The sequence below is a fragment of the Petaurus breviceps genome, unplaced genomic scaffold (genome assembly GCF_028583685.1).
Source record: "Petaurus breviceps papuanus isolate PSGF00001 unplaced genomic scaffold, PetGlider_PUasm1.0 225, whole genome shotgun sequence".
Lineage (NCBI taxonomy): Eukaryota > Metazoa > Chordata > Mammalia > Diprotodontia > Petauridae > Petaurus > Petaurus breviceps.
Genome location: NW_027185889.1, coordinates 16,174,277 through 16,198,127, shown reverse-complemented (window position 1 = coordinate 16,198,127; position 23,851 = coordinate 16,174,277). Strand labels below are relative to the sequence as shown.

At 40.1% G+C, this 23,851-nt stretch overlaps 1 protein-coding gene and 1 long non-coding RNA gene across 3 annotated transcripts in view; one reads left to right on the top strand and one right to left on the bottom strand.

The window, feature by feature from the left end:
- NTN4 (netrin 4) overlaps window positions 1–23,851 on the top strand; it is a 145,206-nt gene that overhangs the window by 115,827 nt on the left and 5,528 nt on the right. Inside the window, exons 6-9 of one of the 2 annotated variants that reach the window (XM_069095188.1) lie at window positions 9,957–10,170; window positions 12,974–13,086; window positions 17,946–18,014; window positions 23,024–23,194. In XM_069095188.1, coding sequence (XP_068951289.1) covers window positions 9,957–10,170; window positions 12,974–13,086; window positions 17,946–18,014; window positions 23,024–23,194 — 567 coding nt within the window. Of the gene's footprint in view, window positions 1–9,956; window positions 10,171–12,970; window positions 13,087–17,945; window positions 18,015–23,023; window positions 23,195–23,851 lie in introns of both variants that reach the window. The other variant, XM_069095187.1, reaches the window with a different exon arrangement.
- Window positions 12,091–21,015, bottom strand: LOC138166707 (uncharacterized). The gene is made up of 4 exons (XR_011169698.1): window positions 20,888–21,015; window positions 20,211–20,333; window positions 14,547–14,610; window positions 12,091–12,376 (listed from the first exon to the last, which is right to left on the bottom strand). It is a non-coding gene; the product is annotated as an uncharacterized lncRNA (long non-coding RNA).

The window sequence follows — 23,851 nt, the reverse complement described above, 5'->3', positions numbered from 1 at the left end:
CAGCCCCAGAGTCGGGATGACCTGGGATCGAATCCGGGCTCAGACACTTAGCACCCACCCAGAAACACCTGGCCATGTAACCTTGAGCAAGTTACTTAACCCCAATTGCTTAGCAGCCAGGTGGCTCAGCAAGTAAGAGCACCGGCCCCAGAGCCCAAGGTTACATGGCCAGTTATTTTGTGTGGGTGTTAAGCATCTGAGGCCAGAAAGATCCTGGGTTCTCCCAACTCCAGGCTGGCGCTACCAGCCCCAAGGTATAAATTTCTACAGAATTTTTTTTTACTTCTTTTACCAGGCTGTTTATTCTCTTTTCATAATTTTCTTGTACAAGTTTCAGTTCTTTTTTGAATTTTTCCTCTACCACTCTTTTTTAATTTTTAAAATCTTTTTGTTGTTTTAGGTTTTTTTAAAGCTCCTTCTTTAACTCTTCTGTCTTATTGGACTTGTGTCTAATCTGCATTTTTTTTCTTTAAGGCTTTGCTTTTAGATGTTTTCAAGTCATTGTTTTCTTCTGAGTTTATGTCTTAAGCTTCCCTGTCACTATAATAGCTTTTTGTGGTCAGGTTCTTTTTGTTGTTGTTCACTCATTTTTCTAGCCTACTTCTTGACTTTTGCTTTTATATTAGAATTGGTCTCTGCTTACCTCTGGAAGGGGAGGGTGGAGAGTGGAATTCATCTGACCCTTTGTCTCTGTCCTGCTTTCACAGCTCAATCTGGGGGCGTATAGTTTTTGGATGCTTCCAATATGATGTGACTTGTGAAAAGATCTGGTCCCTGCCTTCCTTGCTTGCACTCCATCCTGGAACTGATACCCCTAGCTGGGTAATGAACAACAGAGCTGCCAATGGCACCTGTTCCTGTGCCAAGTTGTAGTATAGGGACCCCTGGGAATCTTTTCTGCCCAGATGTTTGGTCCCCTAATCATCCTTGGGTACCGCTCCCCCAAAGTCCACAGCCAGTGCTGCTTCCACCACTGTCCACACTCCATCCAGGCTGTTGCTAAAGTGTCCACAGATCTCTCTTTCTATCTTCCTAAGCTGCCCTTGGATAAAAAAAAATAGTCACTATGACTTTTTCTTAACTTTCAGGCCCAGGATTCTGTTTGATATTTTCTGTGGTCTTTTTATAGGAATGGTTTTAGGGGAGGTTTATCAGTTGTGACCTTGTATTCTACCATCTTGACTCTTTAAGGATGTTAACATAGCTTTCAGCAAGTGGAAGCATTAAAACTTAACTCATGCTGGTTACATTGACCTATGAGATTTTATTTAGTATACTTTAATAATTCTATATCACTTACTTCCAGTACTATTGAAATCCACCATCTTTAAAAATAATATACAAATAATATTATTAAAACATTCATGAAATAGATTTACATGTTGTTAAAGATTTTTAAATGTCTTTATTTGATAGAATAAGATTCATTTTTCAATTTTTTTCTTATCTCTTTTAGCCATTCTTCCACTATGGAAAATAGTTGATAATAAAAAGAAAGGAGACGACAGAACCAAAAAAGGAAATGAACTTTATTTTCTTTTCTAAAAGTTTAGTTTCACACCTATTATTATAATAACATTTCATATTCTCCTCTTTTTGCTAGAAGCTTCATTTCCTAAACCCTTTCCCTCAATTTCCGTTCCCCTCCAGTGACCTGGGCAGGCAGCTGAATATCTTTGAAAATGCATTTTCTGTTAGAAATGCTCCAACAGGAATTCTGTAGGGCCTTGGCCTTTTCAGGAGAAAACAATGTTGGAAGTCTGGGAGGTGGCCCTGCTAAAGTGGAAGCTATTGGGCAGTGGTGAGAGGACTTGAAAAGCAGCTTCTTTCCCATCTGAAGACCTTGAACTTTTAGTTCCATATTTAGAAAAGCTAAATCAGGAGTGTCTGACTGTTGGGGGTTGGGTTTTTTTCCTTGGTTTCTTTTCACTACTAACTTTTACTAAAAGAGCAATCAGATGTTAAGGAGCCTTCTGGGAAGTACTTGAGGGTTGAGGTAATTTGCAGGGATAAAATCCCAAAGCCATCAAGTCATTATATGGCCATCCCTCCTTCTCTCTGAGGCATCATAGATTACACTCAAGACATACAAGTATATTCCTGAGTTCTAGGGAAGATTCTCTAGAAGAGATGACTGTATTTTATTGACCTTCACAACAAGGGGCTTTAGAACTCTATTGAAATGATGTTATCTATAATTCTTCATTGTGGATTTTAGAGGAATATTGGGGGAGTGGGAGGGCTGCCATTTTTTGATCTCTTCTTTGTAACTTTGAGTCTTTGCAAAATCTTACTGATGTCTCATCCTAATAAAGGGGTGACCCTGGGTCCCCAAAGGCCATGGTAGTGATGTAGTCTCACTTGAGTAGTTTCTACCATTGAGACATTGAGCATGAGCATGGCCATAGCTACAGACTGCTTTCTGAGGACCAGCTACCTTAATATAGAGAGTTGTTTAAACAGTGGACTGACCACTTAGGAATGAATCCTTTTTGGTGACAACTCATGAAACAAAGAAAAATACAAATAAACCCTTAGCTCCTTATAGCTACCTTGTCTTTCTTCAGTGATGGTGGCAGAAGAGGGACAAAGAATGCTAAGAATTATATAGTTTTTAATTAGTCTACAAATATTACCTTGGATATTGGTAATATAAATGTGAAATCCTTTGTTCAGTGACCAGTAAATGGGCCTCCTACTGGAGGAACTAAAAAGTATCAATCTTGGCATATTAAATTACTAAATTTTTTACTAAATTTACATTACTAAAAACAAAGCCACTTCGGAGAGGTAAACCAAAGATTTGGTTTTATTATGTGTTTAAAGGCAACTAAATATCATATTATGAGGTAATCACTTAATATTTTAGTGTTCATGATATATTATAATCATTTGTAAAAAGACTACCATGAAGCTAAATGTGGATTATGTACTAATATCTGTTGCAGAGACTGAAGAGGTAGAGAAATTCTATGAAAAACCCTCCAATTTAAATCAACATGTGTTGATTCACTAACTTCAAAGAAAATCTGTGCATAGGAGAGAATGTTTTTTAAAAAATTGTAAAATGTGTTTCAGAAGTACCAAATGAGAGAGGCTAAAGGCTTGTTGGAATGTACAAAAGCTTGTGGCCATATACAATATACATCTTCAAGAAAAGAGGCAGAAAACACTAGATATGGTAAACAACAAAGAAAATCACAAAAAAGGAAATTGACAGCCACTGGTTGTTGATGTGAGAGTCAAATGGCTTTATGAGTATAGTCAAACCATCAGGTTCTTAGAACAAGAATCAAAATTAATATCAATTAGTAGACATTGTGATGCAGAGGAAAGAGTATTGGATTTGCTCAGTTATGCTACTTCCTACCAGTGTGACCTTGATCTAGTTAGTCATTTAATCTCTCTAGGACTGAATTTCCTATCTGTAAAATAAAGGGGCCAAAAGAGACAATCTCCCAAGTTCCTTACAACTCCAAAACTATGATTTTGTGATCCTAGAAGAAAGACTTAAAAAGAAAAGAAAACATGGTCTTTAATTGAAACAGTCACAACTTGACCTGTTGCTACTGATGCCAAAAAGTACTACATCAATTTTTAAAACACGTCAAAACAAACTGTCATCTCCTAAGGAAGTTTAAGCAAAATAAATTAATCACCCTAACAAAGAGATATTTTAAAAAAGACAACCTAGAAACCACTTTGGCCAACAAACACATCATCTCTTTTCTAGAGAGAGAAATATGATAATAAAGTACAATACCTATTTAGAATACAACCTTATTCGAAAAGTCTCAGGGAGGAAGATGATGGAAAATTATGAACAGTGAGGAATCAAGGAGAGAGAAAACCTTTTTTTTTTTAATCAAAGTTTATTAAATCTTTATCCAAATCCCTAGACTCTTTTTTTTTAAAGCAATTGGGGTTAAGTAACTTGTTCAAGGTTACACGGCCAGGTGTTTCTGGGTGGGTGCTAAGTGTCTGAGCCGGATTTGATCCCCAGGTCATCCCGACACTGGAGCCTGTGCTCTTACTCGCTGTGCTACCTGGCCGCCCCGAGAGAAAACCTTTTAAGGAGAACTTGGTAAGAGATATGAAAAAGCCCATATGTCCCAGGTTTGGGGGATGGAAATGGAAGGATAATACACTAAAGAAAAATAGACAAGACCTGGAAAGATTTTTTAAGTTGCTCCTTTTACCATCAGAACTTCCCACCTTGGGCTCTGAACATTCTAGTTTTGGACAAGTTTCTGTAGGAAGTGGATGTGACTCTGAAGTAAATAACAATGGACAGAGCCACCAAACTTGACACAAGTTTAATTTTTAGTTCACTGTATGAAAGAAACTTGTAATTTCTTCAGTAATATAAAAATTCCTTTGAAAAGAGTCTCATACTAATTTAGCTATTATGTAAGTAAATTTAAGATATTTTGTGTTAAATTTTCTTAGAATGGGAAAACTGTATGTAGTTTAAAGAAAAACTTTCAAAGTGTGTTTGGGCAGTTATGATGGTATAAACATTTTCAGAAACATTTTCTTTTTAGAAATGTGGTTGCAGTTTGGACAACCAAGGGAAAATGTTTTGGAAAAAATGTGCACATTCCTTTTATGAGCAATTTGCCATTGTAGACATGGCCACACAGCTTTCCTTTCAATATGTCAGGCTGCCACTTGAGACATCATGCTATCTTTTAAGGACACCTCACCACAGCTGTGTAAACAAAAAAATAAAATAAAATGAACAATTAAGAGCTATGATGTTTAAAAGCTAATTCTGGCTTCTCTATTGGTTTTTAATGTCTAACAAAGAGAAAGTCAAAGCTTCAGTCAGAGATTTATTTTCTCAAATTGGACTTTTTTCTACTAAGGTTTGTGAGTTATATTTGTCTTTTTAGTGATTTTGGCAGTTAGCCATGGAAAATGCTCAGACCACAGCTCAAGGTTAATAGTCATTGGGAAATAAAGATTGGAAAAGTGTCATTGAGAGTCAGCTTAAAGAAAGTAAGAAGTTTAGTTGTATGTGTGTCAGATGTTAACTGCTTTGCAAACTTCAGAAGATAGGTATGCAAGGCAAGCCTCAGTGTGCTACTCTGGGAAAGTATGCCATGAAAGGTTATGGAGCCATCCGCCTCAAGCTAGTTTTGCATAGTTTCTGGCTGGTATTTTTATCTTGTAATTATGCAAAAAGTCATATTGATTTGGAGGACTGAGAGGTCTGTTGGCATAGATGATGGAATCACATTCCCTTCTGAATTAAGTGGTTATTCCTAAAATGAGTATAGACCTTTAAAAAAAGACACACAGTACATGAGGTCAAATACTATAAATGCTCTCAGAATTCAAGCAGACCTCAAGATAGATGCTGCATTCAATATGTTCTAATAGTTAGACAGCTTGAGATTTCTACATTCAAGTTAAGCTTTGTATCTATGGCCCTTCCTCTACAACAACCCCACATTTCAGAGCTTCTATGATAACTAAATCACCCTGATTGTTTGATTACCGCAAAATTATGGCAGTTTCCTGATTTGGACCAGAGTATTTCATTTAAAGTCATCTTCTATAGTAATCGAATCATTTGACTATAAATTCCTATTTTAGAGTCCAATGTTCCTTCATTTCATTGTGAAAAATTAGGAGAAATTGATAGTGCCTGCATAGCATAACCAAAGGTTACAGATAAAACCCAACTCTAGAAAATCAGGCAAGGAACCTAGTCTAAAAACAACATGACAATAAACAAAACCGTATGCTTGTAAAACGTAGGTAAAACAAAAGATAATGTAAAAACAAAAACTTTTCTCAAAGACCTTTTTCTATTAAGAAATTGTAAGCATTCAAAAGACAAAGTTCAACAATCAGTGAATCAATCAGCATTTATTAAACAGATTCTTTGTGCCAGGCATCATGCTAAGCAGTAGTGATACAAAAAGGAAGTAAAAGACAGTCCCTGCTCTCAGAGAGCTCACTGTCTAATAGGGAACATCTCAGTACATCAAATTTATCTTAGGTGAATACTAATAGTCAGATTCTTACATTAAATATTTTTTTTCTGACCTAAATGTTACATTTTTAAAACACCTTCTCACCCTTGAGAAACATGTAACAGCCTGAGACATTCTACCTTTTCACAATTTTTCAGGTTAAATGAGTTCTTCGTCACCACCTTTCAAAAAGAAAATATATATTTAGGATCTAATAAATGAAATATTTAATGATTCATTTAGATGATGTATGGCATGTTGGTCTGCTATTATGTGCTGTCTGTAGTAAAAAATTTTCAGTTTGGGTAAAACATAATGATGAGGTCTGTGAGGGTCAGGAGTCAGGTTGTCTGGAAAGAGTTCAAGAGGCAGATATTCTCCCAGTCAGGAGGGCTTTATTGACACAAAAGCAGTGGTCTAGACCTTAAGGGTACTAGCAGTTTGAGAAAAGACAGAGGCTTGCTTTCATACACAAGTTTTAGGCACTCAAGTAGGGGTGGGAGTATGCTCCTACATGGGCAGTTAACCACAGGGAAGGATGTCAAGAAAGGGGAAGCAGATGTGTTGGGTACAATTCAAGGATGCAATCACAAAACAGGGAAATTAACTTGCAACATATGGGCACAAAACATAGGGGTTAATCATGTATACAAAAAATAACAAAGTTTTCTTGTCAACCCCTGTTACTGGATAGAAGTCAGTCTCATCAATAAGACCAAGCTACTTGATTAATTATGACAGAAAACCAAATTAGGTTATCATTTCAATGGTACATTCTTAGGTTCAGATTTCTATAGGCAAAAGAAAATCAAAGTCATAAACCTACAAAATTGTCAGTATCATTAGCATTTTGTTATGGTATCTACAAATAAACAAGCATTGATTAAATGTTTCTTATGTGTCAGGTACTGTCCTAATTAGACTTTGGGGATATAATAAAATGAAAGGCAAAAAATGGTACCTGCCCTCAGGGAGCTCATATTCTAATAGAGGAGAAGACATGTAAACAACTATGTACATTCCAATTATATACTGGGTCAATTGGAGGTATTTTCAGAGGGAAGGCACTAGCATTGAGCAGGACCAGAGAAAGCTTCACACAGTTGAGGTTTTAGAAGGAAGCCAGGATGGGAAGAAAGAAGAGAGCATTTCAGGCATGGAGACTGAGTGAAAATAGACTTGAGTCAAGAGATATGGAGTGTCTTTTGCAAAGAACAGCAAGGAGGCAGTATTAGTGAATTGTATAGTATGTGGTATAAAGTGAAAGACAGCTAAAAGGGTAGAAAGGGGTCAGGTGGGGAATGCCTTTAAAAGTCAAATACAGTGCTGAATCCAATTTACTTGCAAGTCATCGCATCATCTTCCCGATGTCACGGTCCTCTTCAAGAATGAAGGACAAATCACAACCTGTGAGTAGTCCAAGTTGCCTCACTGGTGACCTAACTGGCCAAGTCCATTTGGGCAGCTCAGCTCCTTCTCTTCTCTCCTCCCTCCCATTCTCTACTCTCCTCTTCCACTCCACATAATATTGAGTATTATGCCCTTACCAGAGGGTGCTCTGTCCAAAGGAAGGTAAATTTTGAAAATTGGAACCTACCTAGATATCTTGGGGTATACTGGCTAGATTTCTTTCTTAAAGACCATGCCTTAAACCCAATTTACTCTGGCTCTCAGTGATTGGCCAACAATAGGTCCCTACCCAAGCACCACTTAATGGTTACTGTTTGGGACCTGATAGCTCAGAGTGAATGTACATAGTAATTGTTTCTCCTTTGGCCAGAAACCCTGAGTGTCTTCCCTTCCCACTTTGATTTTTTTTATTATCATTATTACTATTATTAAAGGGGCCATCCCTTGGCTCACCTCTTAAACAGCCCTATTCACTGAATGTGTGTTGCCTCAGTCAAAGTGAGAACTTGGAAAGACCTTAGCCTAAAATGGCCAAGGTTTCCCACTGCAACCTGGGCCATCTCCAGTTGTCCTGATCTATACCCAGCCACTGGACCCAAATGGGTGTGGAAGAGAAAGTGAGGCTGGTGGATTTTACACAGCCCTCCCTCACTTAAATCCAACTTACTTGCAAGTCATGACATCATCTTCCTGATGGCATGGTCCTCTTCAAGAACAAAGGACAAACCACACAACAACCACACAGAAGACTTTCCCACCCCATCCCTTATTCAGAGGGGTGAGGCCCACAAGTGTTGGGCACTACCAGAGTTTCAGCCTTTTTCAATGTATTGAGTAGTCATGCTGATTTTTTTCCTCTTTGTTTTTGTCTTTAGAAATAATTTTTGTTAAATGGAATGACTCTCAGGGAAAGGAAAGAATAATGGTAGAAAAGGAAACTGGTGTAAAAATATATCAATAAAAATTTACTTTAAAATGGAACAAAGGGAAACATAGAATTTTGTATTTGATCCTTGAAGTAACAGGGAGGAGCTACTGGAATTTAATGATTGAGGGGGACGGGGGGCGTGAAGGTGGGGTGACATGTTCAAATCTGCACTTTAGAAATATCACTTTGGCAACTCAGTGGTTGTCTGTTTTCTTCCTTAGTGCCGACAAGTATTGTTGGCATTGTCACTGGATTCCATTTAAGTTACCCCTGAGCACATTCTAAAGGAGGGAGGTGAATCAGAGCAAATAGAGGAATTAGAAATCTCAATTAAAATGACCCAGGATGACCCCTTCTTTTGACTGTCTCTAGACTTGTATTCCCTTAATTCCATCAGGTTACTGTCAGTAGAAAGACACTGTGGCACATATCTCTGCTTCCTCTCCATGGAAACTGAGAGGGTAAAGAAATGTGGCCATGGTTCTGAGGCTCTCATCATCATGTGTCTTCTCCATAGATGGACCTTCCATATGAGGAAGAACACAAGAAGCTTTATCCATCCCTGACATGGAAGGGTGTCAGACAGAGATAGCTCTTGGCATATATAGAGGCAGACCAAGTCTGCTCAGTCTGGGAGCATGTCCAAGTAACACACCTGCCAGGAAGGGGTCAGACATCTAGGTGCTTTATACTATGGTTTTGCTACAATACAAAGACTATTAGATACAGCCCAGTATTTAAAAAAAAAAAAAAAAAGCAACATGCTATTGGCATAAAACTGTGAGAAGCTCCTGGCCTGAACTCTGAGATTCTTAGGACTAATTTAGGGAACCTATAGTGACCCTCAGTAGCATACTTTGAATCTAGGAAAGGTCCTAGGCCAACGAACCCCTGAACAGGAACATAAGCTCTGAAGTTCATCCAAAGATTCACAATGTTTTAGTAAGAAAGGACATTCTGGGGAACCAGCGAGGTCTGTGTCCTTCATGACACTTGTTTATGAGCTAGAAGCCCCATGAAATCCCCAGAACTGATGGGGATTAGTAACTCATATGACTCCTCTGACCTCTAAGATGGCCCAAACCTAAAGATAATCCTTATTCCTCTTCCCAAAAGCAGATCAGTATTTTGAGACCATTCAAAAGCAAATGGTCACCTAGTCATCCAACGGCTGCTATGCTCTGGTTACAGAGCACACTGAAGACACAGGATGACATTCAGGCTGGCAATTTCCCTAAACAATGACAAAGATATTTCTGCCAAGACACTTTTTTCTTTCCTCTACTTAAAAATATTACCATATTCAGTTCTTTATTTTCTGTAGATATGAAGAGAATTCAAAAAAGCAGATAATGCAAAAACCATTCACATCTGATTCTGTGATACAGCATGTGGTTTTATTGTTTAGAGTTTGGTTTGGTTTGGGGGTTTGGGAGTGAAGGTTTTTGGTGGTGGTGGTTTTGTAACTGCAACAGAAGAGCTTCAAGTTAGTTTGTATTCCTTGGACACATACCAACCGATGTGAGACTTTGTGGGTGTGCTGATTGATGATGGGAATGTCAGCCTGCGTCATGGACAATTCATTAGTAACTAATTTCAAGTTGAAGGGATTTTGTGTGTTGGCTCTCTTGCAGTGTGTTCCTGCCATCCCATTGGGTCAGCTGTTCTTCCTTTCAGCTCAGCAATCTTCTGTGACCCCAGTAATGGTGACTGCCCTTGCAAACCTGGAGTGGCAGGCCCTCATTGTGACAAGTGCATGTTAGGCTACTGGGGTTTTGGAGACTATGGCTGCAGACCATGTGACTGTGCAGGAAGCTGTGACCCCCTCACTGGGGACTGCATTACCAGGTGAGCAGACAACCTCCTATCTCTTATCTTATTTCTTTGGATATCTGGAATGCTATTAATCATTTAGATGATGCTCCATGATTGGGGGTAGATGTCTTAGAAGGGTTTAGTAGGTGGACCTTACAGTTGAGCCTCCTATAAAAGAATTCTTTCAGGGCTTTGGCAGTGACCAAGTCTCTGGGAATCACATTTTCCCCACTTTGTTGTGAAATGAATGATTCCTCTTAACAACAGACCCTGAAATCCAAGAGAAGAGGTTCTCTGTTAAGTTTCTGAAAAGTAGGAGTCATGGTATAAACTTCGTATCTCTGGAACACAGGATACTTTCTACCAAGGGCCGAGGGAGTCCTTTAAGAAATGTTTCATACCAGCTGAACAACAACAAATTGTTAGGCACTCTGCTAAGCACTGGGGATGAAAAAAAATGCAAAAATTTGGTTCCTGCCTTCAAGGAGCTCACATTCTTACAGATGAAACAATATGCAAAATACCATATCCATAAAAGACATATGCAGTCTAAGTTATTTCATTCATGGCAATCCCAGAAGGAAGGCACTAGCGTGATATGGGGGGAGGGGAGGGAGGCTTCTGTAGGACATGAGACTTGAGCTAAATCTTGAAGGAAGCCAGGCAAGTTATAGTTTGGAGATGAGGATGATCAGCCTGGGGGGTGGGCAATGAAAAGCCCTAAAGTCAGGAAGATAGTCACATATGAGGAAAAGAAAGTAGGCCAGCATCATTGAGTAGTAGAGTACTTGGAAGGCAGCAAAGTATATGAAGTCTGGAAAGGTAGGAAGAACTTTTAGATTCTGAATTTGTTTTATTTGCCTAGCTGTGATTTGTTCAGTTATTTCAGTCATGTCCAACTCTTCATAACCCTATCTGGGGTTTTCTTGGAAAAGATAATGGAGTGGTTTGCCATTTCCTTCTTCAGCTCATTTGACAGGTGAGGAAATTGAGGCAAACAGGGGTTAAGTGACTTGCCCAGGGTCACACAGCTGGTGGGTGTCTGAGACTGGATTTGAACTCAGGAAGATAAGTCTTTCTTACTCTAGGCCCAGCACTCTATCCACCAAGCCACCTCCTTGCTGCTTCTAGCTGTGATTATCTGCTGGCTATTCTTATCTTTTGTTATTGATAGGCTTTAATGACTATTTGTTAATCTTCTCCTCAGTAATAATGTTTAAAATTTTTAAGCCACAGTTGTAACTCACTTTGAACTTTATCATGGTACAATTTTATCTTAAAATTGCATTATGTGTATATATATAACTCTTTTGTCTTATTTTTATGTTTTCTCTTCTGGCAAGACTATCCTTTTCTGTTTAATGGGACAAGAAAACAATAATAAAGTAAACCAACTAAAAAGAAAAAAAGGAAATGTTTCACACTTGGACAATACAGTACAGTGAAAAGAGGGCTGAAGGTGGGATCTAGAGGCCTGAGCTATGGTCCTATTTCTCTTCCCCCTCACCCCCATGAGGGCAACTTTAACTTTAATTTGACTTCAACGTCCCTGAACTTCCATTTTTTAAACTATAAAACAGGGGTAACACTACTCACGCTACTTACTTCATAGAATTGTTGCAAGGATCAAATGAGAAAGTACTTTATAAACTGTAAAGCTCCATACAGTGTGAACTCTTTCTAAGTATTATAGTTGAAAAATTTAATTTTAAAACAGTCCACCCTGGCTCTCAATGCCTAAAGGCCAGATGTGTTCGTTTCCCTTCCCCCCCACCCCTCCAGGGTTCTCTACTCCCCTAAAGGGGGATTTGGAGCACCTCAGCTCTGCACGTGGCCCTAGTCTTCACTAATGATGCTCCCTCAATCTTAGAAGATGGTTCACACCCTAGTTCCATTTAGCCACTAATAATGAGATTAACTTTAACAAAGAGATATTTACTTCAGAAGGTTTAATTACAAATACACAAACTTACTCCCCCAGCCCATGGGAAGCACAATCCCCACCCCTCTGCACCACCTCAGTCTCTGGGAAAGAGAAGAGGATTAGGTTTCCTAGCTTAGCTCAGTTCCCAGAGAGAGTGGTTCCAGTTCCAAGTCCAAAACCCCCCTGGGGCTCAAGTTCCAGGCACCCGGTTTCTCTGGACTTCAGTCATCAGGAGATGACTGGCTGCAATCCTGTCTCCAAGGTCTCCATGACTTGACCTCCTTGTCCCCTAGGGATCACCTCCGGCACCTGAAACTGAAGGAGACAAACAACCCCAGGCCCTTTTCTCAGAGCCCCGGTAAAAGGAGAGCAGGGGAAACGAGGCCTTCCCCTCTCCCCAGTTCAGTTCGTGGCAACCCTCCTTTGGGTGAACTGGAATCTCCACCCTCTGGACACAGCAGTGACAGAAAGCACATGGTGGGAAAGTGAGCTACCAGCTCAGTCTGGGCAGTCCCTCAAAGGAAGCGCCCCTGCTCGCCCGGTCCAATGACTTCCTTAAGTTATAAACCTCAGAGGATTTCTGGATCAAAGGATGGGAACAATATTGTAACTTACTAGAGGGTCACATACAGACTTCCAGGATGTGTGGACCAGGTCACAGCTCCATCGACAGGGGCTTGATAAGCATATTTCCCCATAACTCCCTGAAACTTGGGATTTTTCCATCTTTGCCAGTGTGATGATGAGCATACTATAATGGTTCATTTTTTAATTTACATTGCTCTGATTACTGACTCTAAACACTTTTTCAGATGATTGTTGATCATTTGTGCTGTTCTTTCAAAAACTGTCTTTTCATGTCCTTTGACCAACATGACATATTCTTATTATAGTTTGACTTTATTATAGCAGCACAGACATTGACTGGTACCATGAACTTCCAGACTTCTACCCTGTGTTTAACCAGAGTGAACCAGCCTGGGAATGGGAGGACGAGCAAGGATTCTCAGCTCTTCGACATTCAGGTGAGAAGGAAGACAGAGTCAGCTCTCTTCTTTCCTGGACCAGTCCTAGGCAATAGTAATTTTTAATACATAAGAGTAAAAACTTTGTTTGCAGTGGATGAAAAAATACCATAATGGTGCTCTTTAGTTCTGAAGTGATGAGACAGAACTTACCATACAAGTGTGCATCTCTTGGGGGGACAAAGAGGCCTACACAGGCCTTAGCAAGGGCTAAGGGTTCATTTTAACTCACAAAAGGAAAAATAGTGGAAGAAAAATGTAAAATCATATCAAAGTTTAGAAAATAAAAATATTATGGTTACTACCAAAACTTTTCCCCTTAATGCTATCTAATTTGATTTCTGTACATTTAATTGAGATTACTTACTTTTCATTTAATGAGCACTTGAAACATTCTTCCATAATTCTAACATAACGTCATTTATAATTCTCTGACTCTTCTATAGTCTTGGAGTCTGCTAAGGAAGATCTCTGAGGATCAGGCTTTCAAGCTTATGTGACATTCAGTTAGCCAATTATGCATGTTACTAGGGAGCTGGCATCAAACCAATTAGGCATGTAACAAAGTGCTGGCACCAGAGTGACTCCAGACTCTCCTATCCACATTAACAGCTGTGCTGTCTGTGATGTCCCTCAAGACTATCTGGAATTCATCTGGGTGAGCTCCAGCTTAGAGAAGTTATTGTTCAGTTTCCTGCTAAACAGCCGTCTTCCTCTGGGTATAGAATAGCTCCCATGGGCACCTCCTTTGAGCAAGGATCAATGCCCTGTTTCCCAAGCATGCAAGTGTAGCAGACACAGTGGGATCTGTATTCAAACAGCTGTGTATCTCTACCTACCTATGTTAAGGAAGTCCCTGTGCCAGGAACTTAGGGCCTATACCAGTCTTAATTCCCACCACTTCTTGTGAGGTAGAGAGCACCAGCTGAAATATTTCCTTTCCTGAACGACAAAATTGGCTTTGACTAATACTGCAATACTGTAAACAATTCTATTTCTTTAGCTTTCTAATAACCCAGTATAACAAAGCAAAGGGGTTTTTTTTCCCTTCCTGATTTAGTTTTTGAAAAAACAAGACTGAGTTGAGATCTAATAAGCAAAGCTTTATCCTAATGTCACTTTTAATATTTGACCAAAGTAATTTCTGAGATTCTTCTTACAAAGGCTCTGGGTGGCACAGAGGTAACACTGGGTTCCCAAAGGCTATGCCTGGGGAGGAAGCTGCACAGATCCTGCCAAGCTCTGAAGGCCTTGCCTGTGGGCTGGATGACAGACTAAATGTTTGGTCATCACCAGGGACACCACAAGGTAAAAAATGTTGAGAAGAAGCAAGTCTCAAGCCCTCTAAAATGTTGAGGGAAATCAGTAAAGGAAGCACCCCCAGGGAGGAAATCATGGATCTTGGGCAGCTAAGATGGTCGAGGGGACAGAACACTGAGCTGGGGGCCAAGAAGACCTACCTCAGTCACCATAACTGTGATTCTGAACAAGGTACTTCACCGCCATCTGCCTCAGTTTCCTTATCTGTAAAAATGAGGTAAAAATAGCACATAACTCACTGGGTTGGTTTGAGGATCAAATGAGATCATTTATTGAGAGTACTCTGTAAACCTTAAGTTGCTCTATAGACATTAGCTGTTATTAAGTACTATGCTTTGCTCCCCTCTCTCTCAAAAAAAAAAAAAAAAAAAGACCACAGGATAATGAGATAAGAGGACAGGAGACCTGGCTTCTAGGCTCTGCCATGTACTGAGTGTGGGACCTCAGGCAAGTGGGGCCTTCAGACTTGAGTTTCATCATCTCTAATAGGGGTTTGGACTAGAAATTCCATGCCTCCTCAAACTCTAAAATTCTGTTAAGTACTATGATTCAGTATTTCCAAAAGAGGCATGTGAGAAAGCAACCAAAGAGAGGGGGCAGTGATTTTATAGGCCTGAGACTAAGAGTGTCACCTCTTGGAACTGTGTGGCCTTAGGAGGGCCTACCAGGTCGACAGTGTCTTTGTGGAGCCATCAGAAGGCATTGTGCTGTCTCCTCTGGCTACCTGGCCAGCTTTCCTTGAAGAGAGCCTCCATTCTCTTCCTACTGTTCAGTGTGTTACTGTGGCCAAAATCGATTTCCCCACCATGCTCTTTTAGGAGGAGAATCTGAGACTAAGGCTCCATCGGTGTGTTTGTGGATCCCATTGACGCTGAGATGCAACTGCATTAATGAATTAACAAATAACAATAATTGCCAACCTTTACCACATGCTTTAAGGTTTACAGGGTGTTTTGTGTACTTTATCTCATTTGATTCTCATCACCCTGGGATACTTTCAATATCCTCATTTTATAGGTAAAGAAACTGAAGCAAACAGAAGGTTAAGTCACTTGCCTCTGGTCCCACAGCTGGGAAGCATCAGAGGCTAAACCAGTGAATGATTCTCTTGCTCTTTCCATGTACTGTTATGCCTCTCCTAGTCAGGCTAATTATCATAAAATTATTAGAATTTTAGAGTTGGAAGAGGCCTAGGATTTCTAGTCCAAACCCCACCATTACAGACAATGAAACTCAACTCCAAAGGAATTTGCCCAAGGTCCAGTACTAGTCCATGGCAGAGCCTAGAAGCCAGGTCTCCTGCCCCTTATCCCATTATTATCTCATGACTTTTCTTTCTTGGTGAGGAAGGGGGAGGAATGCATAGGGAACAAACTTAGAATTCCATTGGTGTAGAGAACCAAAGCAGATTAGCAGCTGGTCTGCAATTTATAGTCTTAGATAAGGGCCTAGGACACTGAGAGATTGTGACTTGCACAGGGTTTCCATGGTTTTTCTGTTATATCAGCCCATACCAAAACAAGAGTTATGAGTTGATGCTCTTAAGCTGAACAGAAAATTTTAGTTCTCTGTATCCTGAGTGAAGACTAGTATGAGTTTACACTTTATATCAAATTCTCTGAACTCTCTGTAGGGCCTTTGCTGCTCTAAAATAACCACACACCTATCAACCACTTTTTAACATGGTTTCAGTCAACAGTTTTAAATACATTTCCCCTCATCACATGTGGCACAGATGAGCAAGGAGAGCCATAGAAATTAAATAATATTTAAATCAGGAGACTCACTCTCTAGCATTTTCTATTCAGTTTCTCACATTCACCCCATACTTACCATATTCCCCTCTATTATTTTATAAATCTATGTCCAAACTAAATTATTTTTCTGTTAATATGTTAATATAGTTAACTCTCACTTAAATATTTTTCCTTTCCTATTGATAATTAATAATTATCAATACCCTTCATGCCTCTACAATTTCAGTTGGCTCACTGTCTGAACAGGGAGGAGGTTAGGGCTGGATATGCAAACATGTGAAAAGTTAAATAACAACAAATTTTCAGCTTGGCACTGAAAAAGCTGATAACCCATTAGGATCTAAACACCTATCCAGTTCCATTCGTAATAAAATGTTCTTTCCTCTTGTTACAGGTCTCTAGGTCCTCCCAATCTACCAGCCCATTTCTGGATTCATCTTTCCCTCTGCCCTCCAGCCTAGAACCCATGATTAGGCATTCCAAGCAACCATCTTCTACCTAAGACCCTAGATTCCCTTTATCCCCTTGAACTTGTGATGGCTCTGCCTTACCAATTCCAATAATAGATAAATCCCACTGCCTTCTTTGCTTCTGTTCCTGGAATAACTAAGGAAAGTCAGAGAACCAAGCAGATTGGCCACACTCCAAATTCATGCTATTTAACCTCAAACTAGGACATCAGTGCTCACTGGAAATCCTTCTGTTCCTCTTTAATGGTCTCCCTATTACATTCTCTGCAGTAATTGTTCCATATCTTTGCTGTTCTTCTCAAGGCCACAGCCCAGGGCCAACTCCCTTAGTTCTTAGTAGATGACCTAGCTTCAGACTTGGAAGACTCAAGCTCCCTTAAGTTCTCTCTTCTTCATCTCACCATTTATCTTTCTCTTGTGTTCTACTTCTTGCCCTCCCTTCCTCTCTTGAAGAAAGCGACCCCTTCTTCACAAGATGAATTTCTCCAATGGAGCCTTGATCCTTTGGCCTCCACATTTCTGGATTTTTCTATACCACCTATTATCCTGCCTCACCCTCTGTGTTGGCTCCTTCTCCTGTGCCTCCTATGTGGCCACATCTGTCCAGTCCTAAAAATTAAAGTAAGAACAAAACTTCCCTGGATCCTAAAGACTTTGGTAGGGAAGAGAGAGGAAGCAGGGAAAGGAAGACTAAATTCATTGGTTCCACCCACCACTCTTTGAGGAAAATGGCCAGGATAGTGGAGAGATTAGAAATCATTCCATATGAGGATTACTTGGAGGAACTGGGAATGTTTAGCCTATAGAAGAGAAGACTTAAGAGTAATGCATTATCCATCTTCAGATATTTGAAGGACTTTGATGATTAAGAAGGGTTGCACTGGTTCTGAGTGACTTCAGAGGACAGAACCAGGAGCACAGGTTGGAGTTACAAAGCCCTACCAATTAGGGCTGCCTCAGAATGTGGAGAGGCCCCCATCACTAGTGGTTTTTAAGATGGTTGAACATTTGTGGGAAATATTACAAAGAAGATTCCTGCTGTTGGTGGGAAACCTGAAATTCTATGATTATACCCACATTGTCTCTCTTTAGCCCTCCATAGTCAAATAAATTTAACTCATTTAGGTGGTTCTGCAACTCCATTGTCCTTCTCTGGGTCTAAATAATTCTCATTTGTCCTTGTGGCTATTGATTTCTTGAGTACACTGAGGCAATAACTTAAGAGGACACAGTCATGTTACTTGAATTTACTTGTCACTTGTTTTCACCTTTACAATGCTAATGAAGATGAATCTTTGCTTACTCTTTTTAGGTAAATGTGAATGTAAAGAACAATCATTAGGAAACCCCAAAATCTTCTGTGGGATGAAGTATTCATATGGTAAGTTACAAGAACAAAATCGGTTTCTTTGCTCCCCAAAACCGTCATCTATGAATTGTAGAGAGGCTTTAGAAATTAGTGCTAAGTCTATCCGAGTCCCTTACAAACATTTGTATTATGTCATACTACTGAAGACCTTGACATGGACTAGACCAATGGAGAGAGTGGTGCACTCACCAAGGAGAAAAGCTTATCGGGATGCTGCAAAGACAGTCTCTGGCAGCACCATACTGTTAGGAGAATGAGGTGAGACAAATAAATAGAGGAAAAGTAAATGTTTCTGACGTTTCTGACAAGGCCTTTATTAGCCAAATGCAGATAATAGGGCACTACTTAAAACTGTATTGCATGGGCATGGAATAAACATGACTCAGCAGATTTTCTTCTATATCTTGCTTTTTATCCTTGACACTGACTATAAGTGTTCCCCAAAGAAGGTTAATAAATACAAACCATTTGCTATGAGACCAGAGAGCCTAGAAACCAACTCAGCCAGTAAACTCTTGCTCTCCTTGCTAAGGAGAAATATGTGGTGGCCAGAGGCAACATAGGTTTAGAACATACACTCCTTTGTAAAATCTTAGGGTGGGAGATTATGAGCAGCTAGACCTCATAAAACAATGAGAAGTAGTGCAGGGAAACACCATTTTAAAGAAAGCTTGTCAAGAGACCCAACTAAAAAGAGTCATCTCGAGGGCATTTTAGGACTTAGCTGGAAAGAGGATAAGACCCAGGGGAAAGACTTTGAGAGGTTTTTATAACATATTCTTTTTGCCATTAAAGACAGGGCCACCACATGTGAATTCCTAACATCACAGTCCCAGAAGTCCCATATGAGGAAGAAATAGCAAAGAAGCTAAACTACACCATGTCTATACAGAAGTGGCTTATTGAAATAATGTCATTTTGAGGCCCTGAAGGATTGATTCTCTAAGACACCAGAGGAATTTTTTTTAAAAACCCAATTCATTCAACCATCCCTAGTATTGGCCTATATCTCTCTTCCTGTTTGTAGCTAAACTCCTTGAGAAAGCAAGCCTTCCGCTACTTATCCTCCCACTTGATTGGTTGACACCTTCTGCTGTCTGGTTTCTGAGCTCATTATTCAACTAAAACTGCTCCATCCACAGTTACCGGCAATCTCTTCATTGCCACATCTCATGGTGTTTTATCAGCCTACATCCCTCTTGATCTCCCTGCTGCCTTTCACATTGTCAGTCACACTCTTCTCCTAGACACTCTTTCTAGGTTTTCCTGACTTTGCTCTTTTCTGGTTCTCCTGCCTGTCTGACAGCTCCTTCTCAGTCTCCTCTGTTGCATCTTCATCCAGGGTATGTCCTTTGGATGGAGGGATTCCCCAAGGCTCTCTCCTGGACCCTCTTCTCTAAACTGTCACAGTTGATCATATCCTAACTTTCCACGAATGCAGATGATTCCCAGGTCAGCCCTAACCTTTCTTCTGAGAGTTTAGATCACCAACTGCCTCTTAACACATCTCAAACTTGAGATGTCTGAAACAGAAGGCGTTATCTTTCCTCCCAAGCCCTTTTTCCTCCTTCAGACTTCCCTATTAATGATAAGGGCACCCCAATTCTCCCAGCCAGTTCAAAACCTCAGTGTCATCCTCCAGTCCTCTCCCTTACCCTATCTATCGAGTCCATTGCTAAAGCTTATTGTTTCTACCTTGGCAACATCTCTCCTATGTATTCCTTCCTCTCTGCTCATATAGACACCGGCCTACCACAGTGGTTTGGTCAAACAGAACTCTAAAGGCTCTTCTCTGACAAGGTTTCTCCCAAACATATGTCAGCATGATATAAAATTTTATGAAAATTATAATACTATAGATAATCTTGTAGGATTGTCCTCTGAGTTTTGTCAAGCAAAGCAGAAAATAGGAAAGTACATACTCTCCAGAGGTGTTTCCCACTGTTGTAGATGAGATCCACTACAGAGTAGAAATTGAAAAGGGATTTCTCATGGATAATGAATTCCTCCAGATGTTCCAGTTTGTAGGTTACATTTTGCTGATTGTATCAAGTCCCGGAAAATTACAGAGCCTTCTTAGTTCAATCCATAATAATTCAAAAAAGTTTGGATTAACAATCCACACAGGGAAGCTAAATGGATGAAGAATCCCCACTTTGTCCAGACTATGACATGCAGTTAGATGGAAAAACTATAGAGCTCACTTACCACTATATACATCTTGTACAAACCCTATGAATTCATGATAAGTTGGGTTCAGAAATGAACAGAAGGAGGTAAGTAGCCTTCATTGTTTTGGAGAAATTACATCATTCTATTAATGGCTTCTCCCTGAAACAAAGAGCAGACATTTTAACTCTGGCATTTTTCCAGTGATGTTTCATGGCACCAAGTCCTAGAAAGTTTCTGTCTCTGGAAGGTGAAAGTTGAGCATCCCCAAGAAGGCAAAAGGGTTGGAGGTGGGAGGTGCAGTCAGCATGAGCAGGTTGTCATACATCCTGAATGAGGAATTAGCCAAGAAAAGAAATGTCAAGAAAGTTCTAAGCAAGGGCTCAGGGAAGGTATGAGAGGAGGGATTTTAACTTGATGAGCCCTAAATTCCTATCTCTCTCTACTGCCCTCCCTCCCCTAGGTCACCCTATGCACCCCTAGGCTTTCACTGCCAGGAAAGGAACCAGCTAGAGCTCACAACAGAAGCTGCCCTTAGAGCAAGGTCTCCTGATCTCTTTTGGGTCCTGGACCCTTCAGGCAATCTGATGAAACTTCAGTGCCCCTTCTCAGAGTAATGTTTTTAAATGCACAAAATAAAATTCATAAGAAGACAAAGAAGCCAGGTATTAGCATATTTAAAAACAAGTTTAAGTGGACCCCAGATTAAGAATCACCTGTTTTAGAGTCTTTCCTTCAAATTCCCATCTTGCTCTGGTATACTGGTGACTTGTTATCATGGAGGGTCACAAGGAGGGGAGCATAGTAATTACAGCATTTATATGGTGCCTACTCTGTACTAAGTACATGATACTGTAAGCATTGTACTGGCATCTCGTCATTTGATCCTCACAGCCATTCTGTGAGGCTGACAGCTGTTGCTGCCCCAAACCCAGACACCTTCTTTTTCATACCCAGCAGCTCTGTCTGACTTTAATCTGGTGTGCTCAGTTTTTCCCGCAGCCCCTTTAAATAACCCTTCAGAGGACCTTGCTCCCCAAACCAACTCCTCTTCCCTTCTCAATCTCACTGTAGCATAGTCAGAACCACTCTCAGTAGTATTTTCTTCAAATTACATGTAAAGAGAGTTTTCAACATTCACTTTCTTAAGATGTTGAGTTTTTAATTTTTTCTCCCTGCCTCTCTTCTCTCTACCCTCCCCAAGACAGCAAGCAGTCTGATATAGGTTATACATGTACAGTCATATTAAACCTATTTCCACTTTAGTCATGTTGTAAAAGAAGAATCAGAACAGAAGGCGAAAACCATGAGAAAGAAAAAAAGAAGGTGAAAATAGTCTGCTTAGCTCAGCATTCAGAGTCCGTAGTTCTTTCCCTAGATGTGGATGGCATTTTCCATCACAAGTCTTTTGGAATTGTCTTGGGTCATTGTATTCCTGAGAAGAGCTGAGTCTATCATCGTTTATCATCACAGAAGGTGACAATGTGGAACCACTCTCTCCACAGTCTCTAGCCCATTCTCCTGCTGCACTCTAGAACGCAGATCTCCCAAACCTCCACATCAGCTACCACCTGTCCTGTAGCTACCTTCTAAAAGGCCTGTCCCCAGGCCCTAGCTTCACCTTGCATGTCCTCAGGCTCACCCTCCGCAGCTTTGTACACAGCACCCCAGAATCCTGCCTTAGGGACCCTTGCTCACCACTCTCGGTTATGTGACACTGTCGATATGTAGCGACAGTTAGGACAGGGGTCTCTGACCAACCATGCTCAGTCCAATGCTTCCATGGAAACGACACACTCATGGGCTCCTCCTGTCTCGCTCCCATTTTTCCAAGTCACATTCCTTTTCCAGGGGTCGGTGCGCAGGAGAATTGTATAGAATACTGTCACCTTGAAGAGCAGGGCTGGTGGGACAGTTTCACCGTCCACCCTCCCAGTATGTTCTAGTCCCTCCCAATCTTTACAGAGGGGAGAAGGAGTCAGGCTTATTGTCACTTTCATCGATTGGCAACATCCTTGATCTCACATCTGCTATGTACATATTCTGTATGTATGCAGGTGTTTGTAAGTCATCTCCCCAATTAGAATGTGAGTTCCTTGAGGGTACAATCTTGGTTTTTTGTTGGGGTTTTTTTTGGTATCTTTTTGTATCCCTAGCCTGAAGCACAATGCCTGGTATAAAGCAAGCCCTTAATAAATACCCATTAACTGACTAAATCCAGCATTTAAAGCATATTCATTCATTCAGTAAACATTTATTAAATGCCTGCCGTGTTCCAGGCACAGTGCTAAGTACTGAAAATACAAAAAGAGAACCCCTGTCTTTGAGGAGCCTATAGCCAGCCATGAAAATAAACACACAACCAGATCCTAGGAAGAAAGGTGTATCTCCTCATGGTTGCCTTTTTTTCTTCTCTGAGCAATATGTGTTTGATAGAATTCAAATTTTCAATGGGTTCCAATAGCCTGGTGATGTGTGAGTTGCAACAGAAAAACTGGGACTCTACAAAAGAAGAGTAATGTTATAAAGGCACATGGAAATGGAGCCAGTGCAAATGGAGGGAGCTGAGTGGTGTTTAAAAAGTATTGATAGGGGTGGCTAGGTGGCACGGTGAATAGAGCACCAGTCCTGGAGTCTAGAGGACCTGAGTTCAAATTTGACCTCAGAAACTTAACACTTACTAGCTGTGTGACCTTGGGCAAGTCACTTAACCCCAATTGCTCTCCAAAAAGCAAAAAAAAAGAGTATTGATAGTTAGCCTTTGTGCTCCTCCATAAGTAATATTTTCACTGTTCCTCAAACTTGAACTTTGCTCATGATGCTTTTCTCCTTTTGGAATTATGTCATTGCAGTACTAAAAATAAAGATTTTATCAGCTCATGATAAAGGCTCTCATGCTGAAGTCAATGTGAAGATCAAAAAAGTGTTGAAATCTACCAAATTAAAGATTCGACGAGGAAAGAGAACACTCTACCCAGAGTCCTGGACTAACAGAGGCTGCACTTGCCCGATCCTTAATCCTGGTGAGTATTTGGTTTTATTAAAGAAAAAAAATTTGTGAATATACACTTGCTCTCTACAGATTGCCCCTTGTTATACAGGTGGAAAAAAGCCACTAGGTTTGAAGTTAATGGGTTCAGGATCTGACTGACACTTGCTAATGGTGCAGTGGTTTCCTATAAAATAGAAATAATACTTGTAGGGTTGTAGTGAGGAAAGCAGTTTACAAACAGTGAAGCCCAATATAACTGTGAAATGTCATAATGACTATTATCCTCCAAACCACAACTCTGAATAAGAGGCTGCTTCCTTGAAGGTGGCTCAGACAGTCAAACCTTTTGTTTTTAATGTCTTCCTAAGAATCTGGGCATTTAAAAAAATAAGTCTGTTGGTCTTGCTGCCATGTTGATATTTCATCTAAATTCTATATATTTTTTTTTGGTGGAGAGAATAGATTGTACTTTTTAAAACATTACACATATTTTAAGTGGGAACAAACTTAATAAGAACAACTCAATCAGATTAATGTTAAAATGAATGTTAAAAAACATTCTTGTTCCTATCTTTGTGCCCCATAAACTAGTGTGACATTTTCAAATTTAGCAAGTTAGTGTCCTCTGTCATGAAAGGGAGAAAGTACTTCTGAATTTTATAATCACACTTAGCTCTTCATCTGAAAA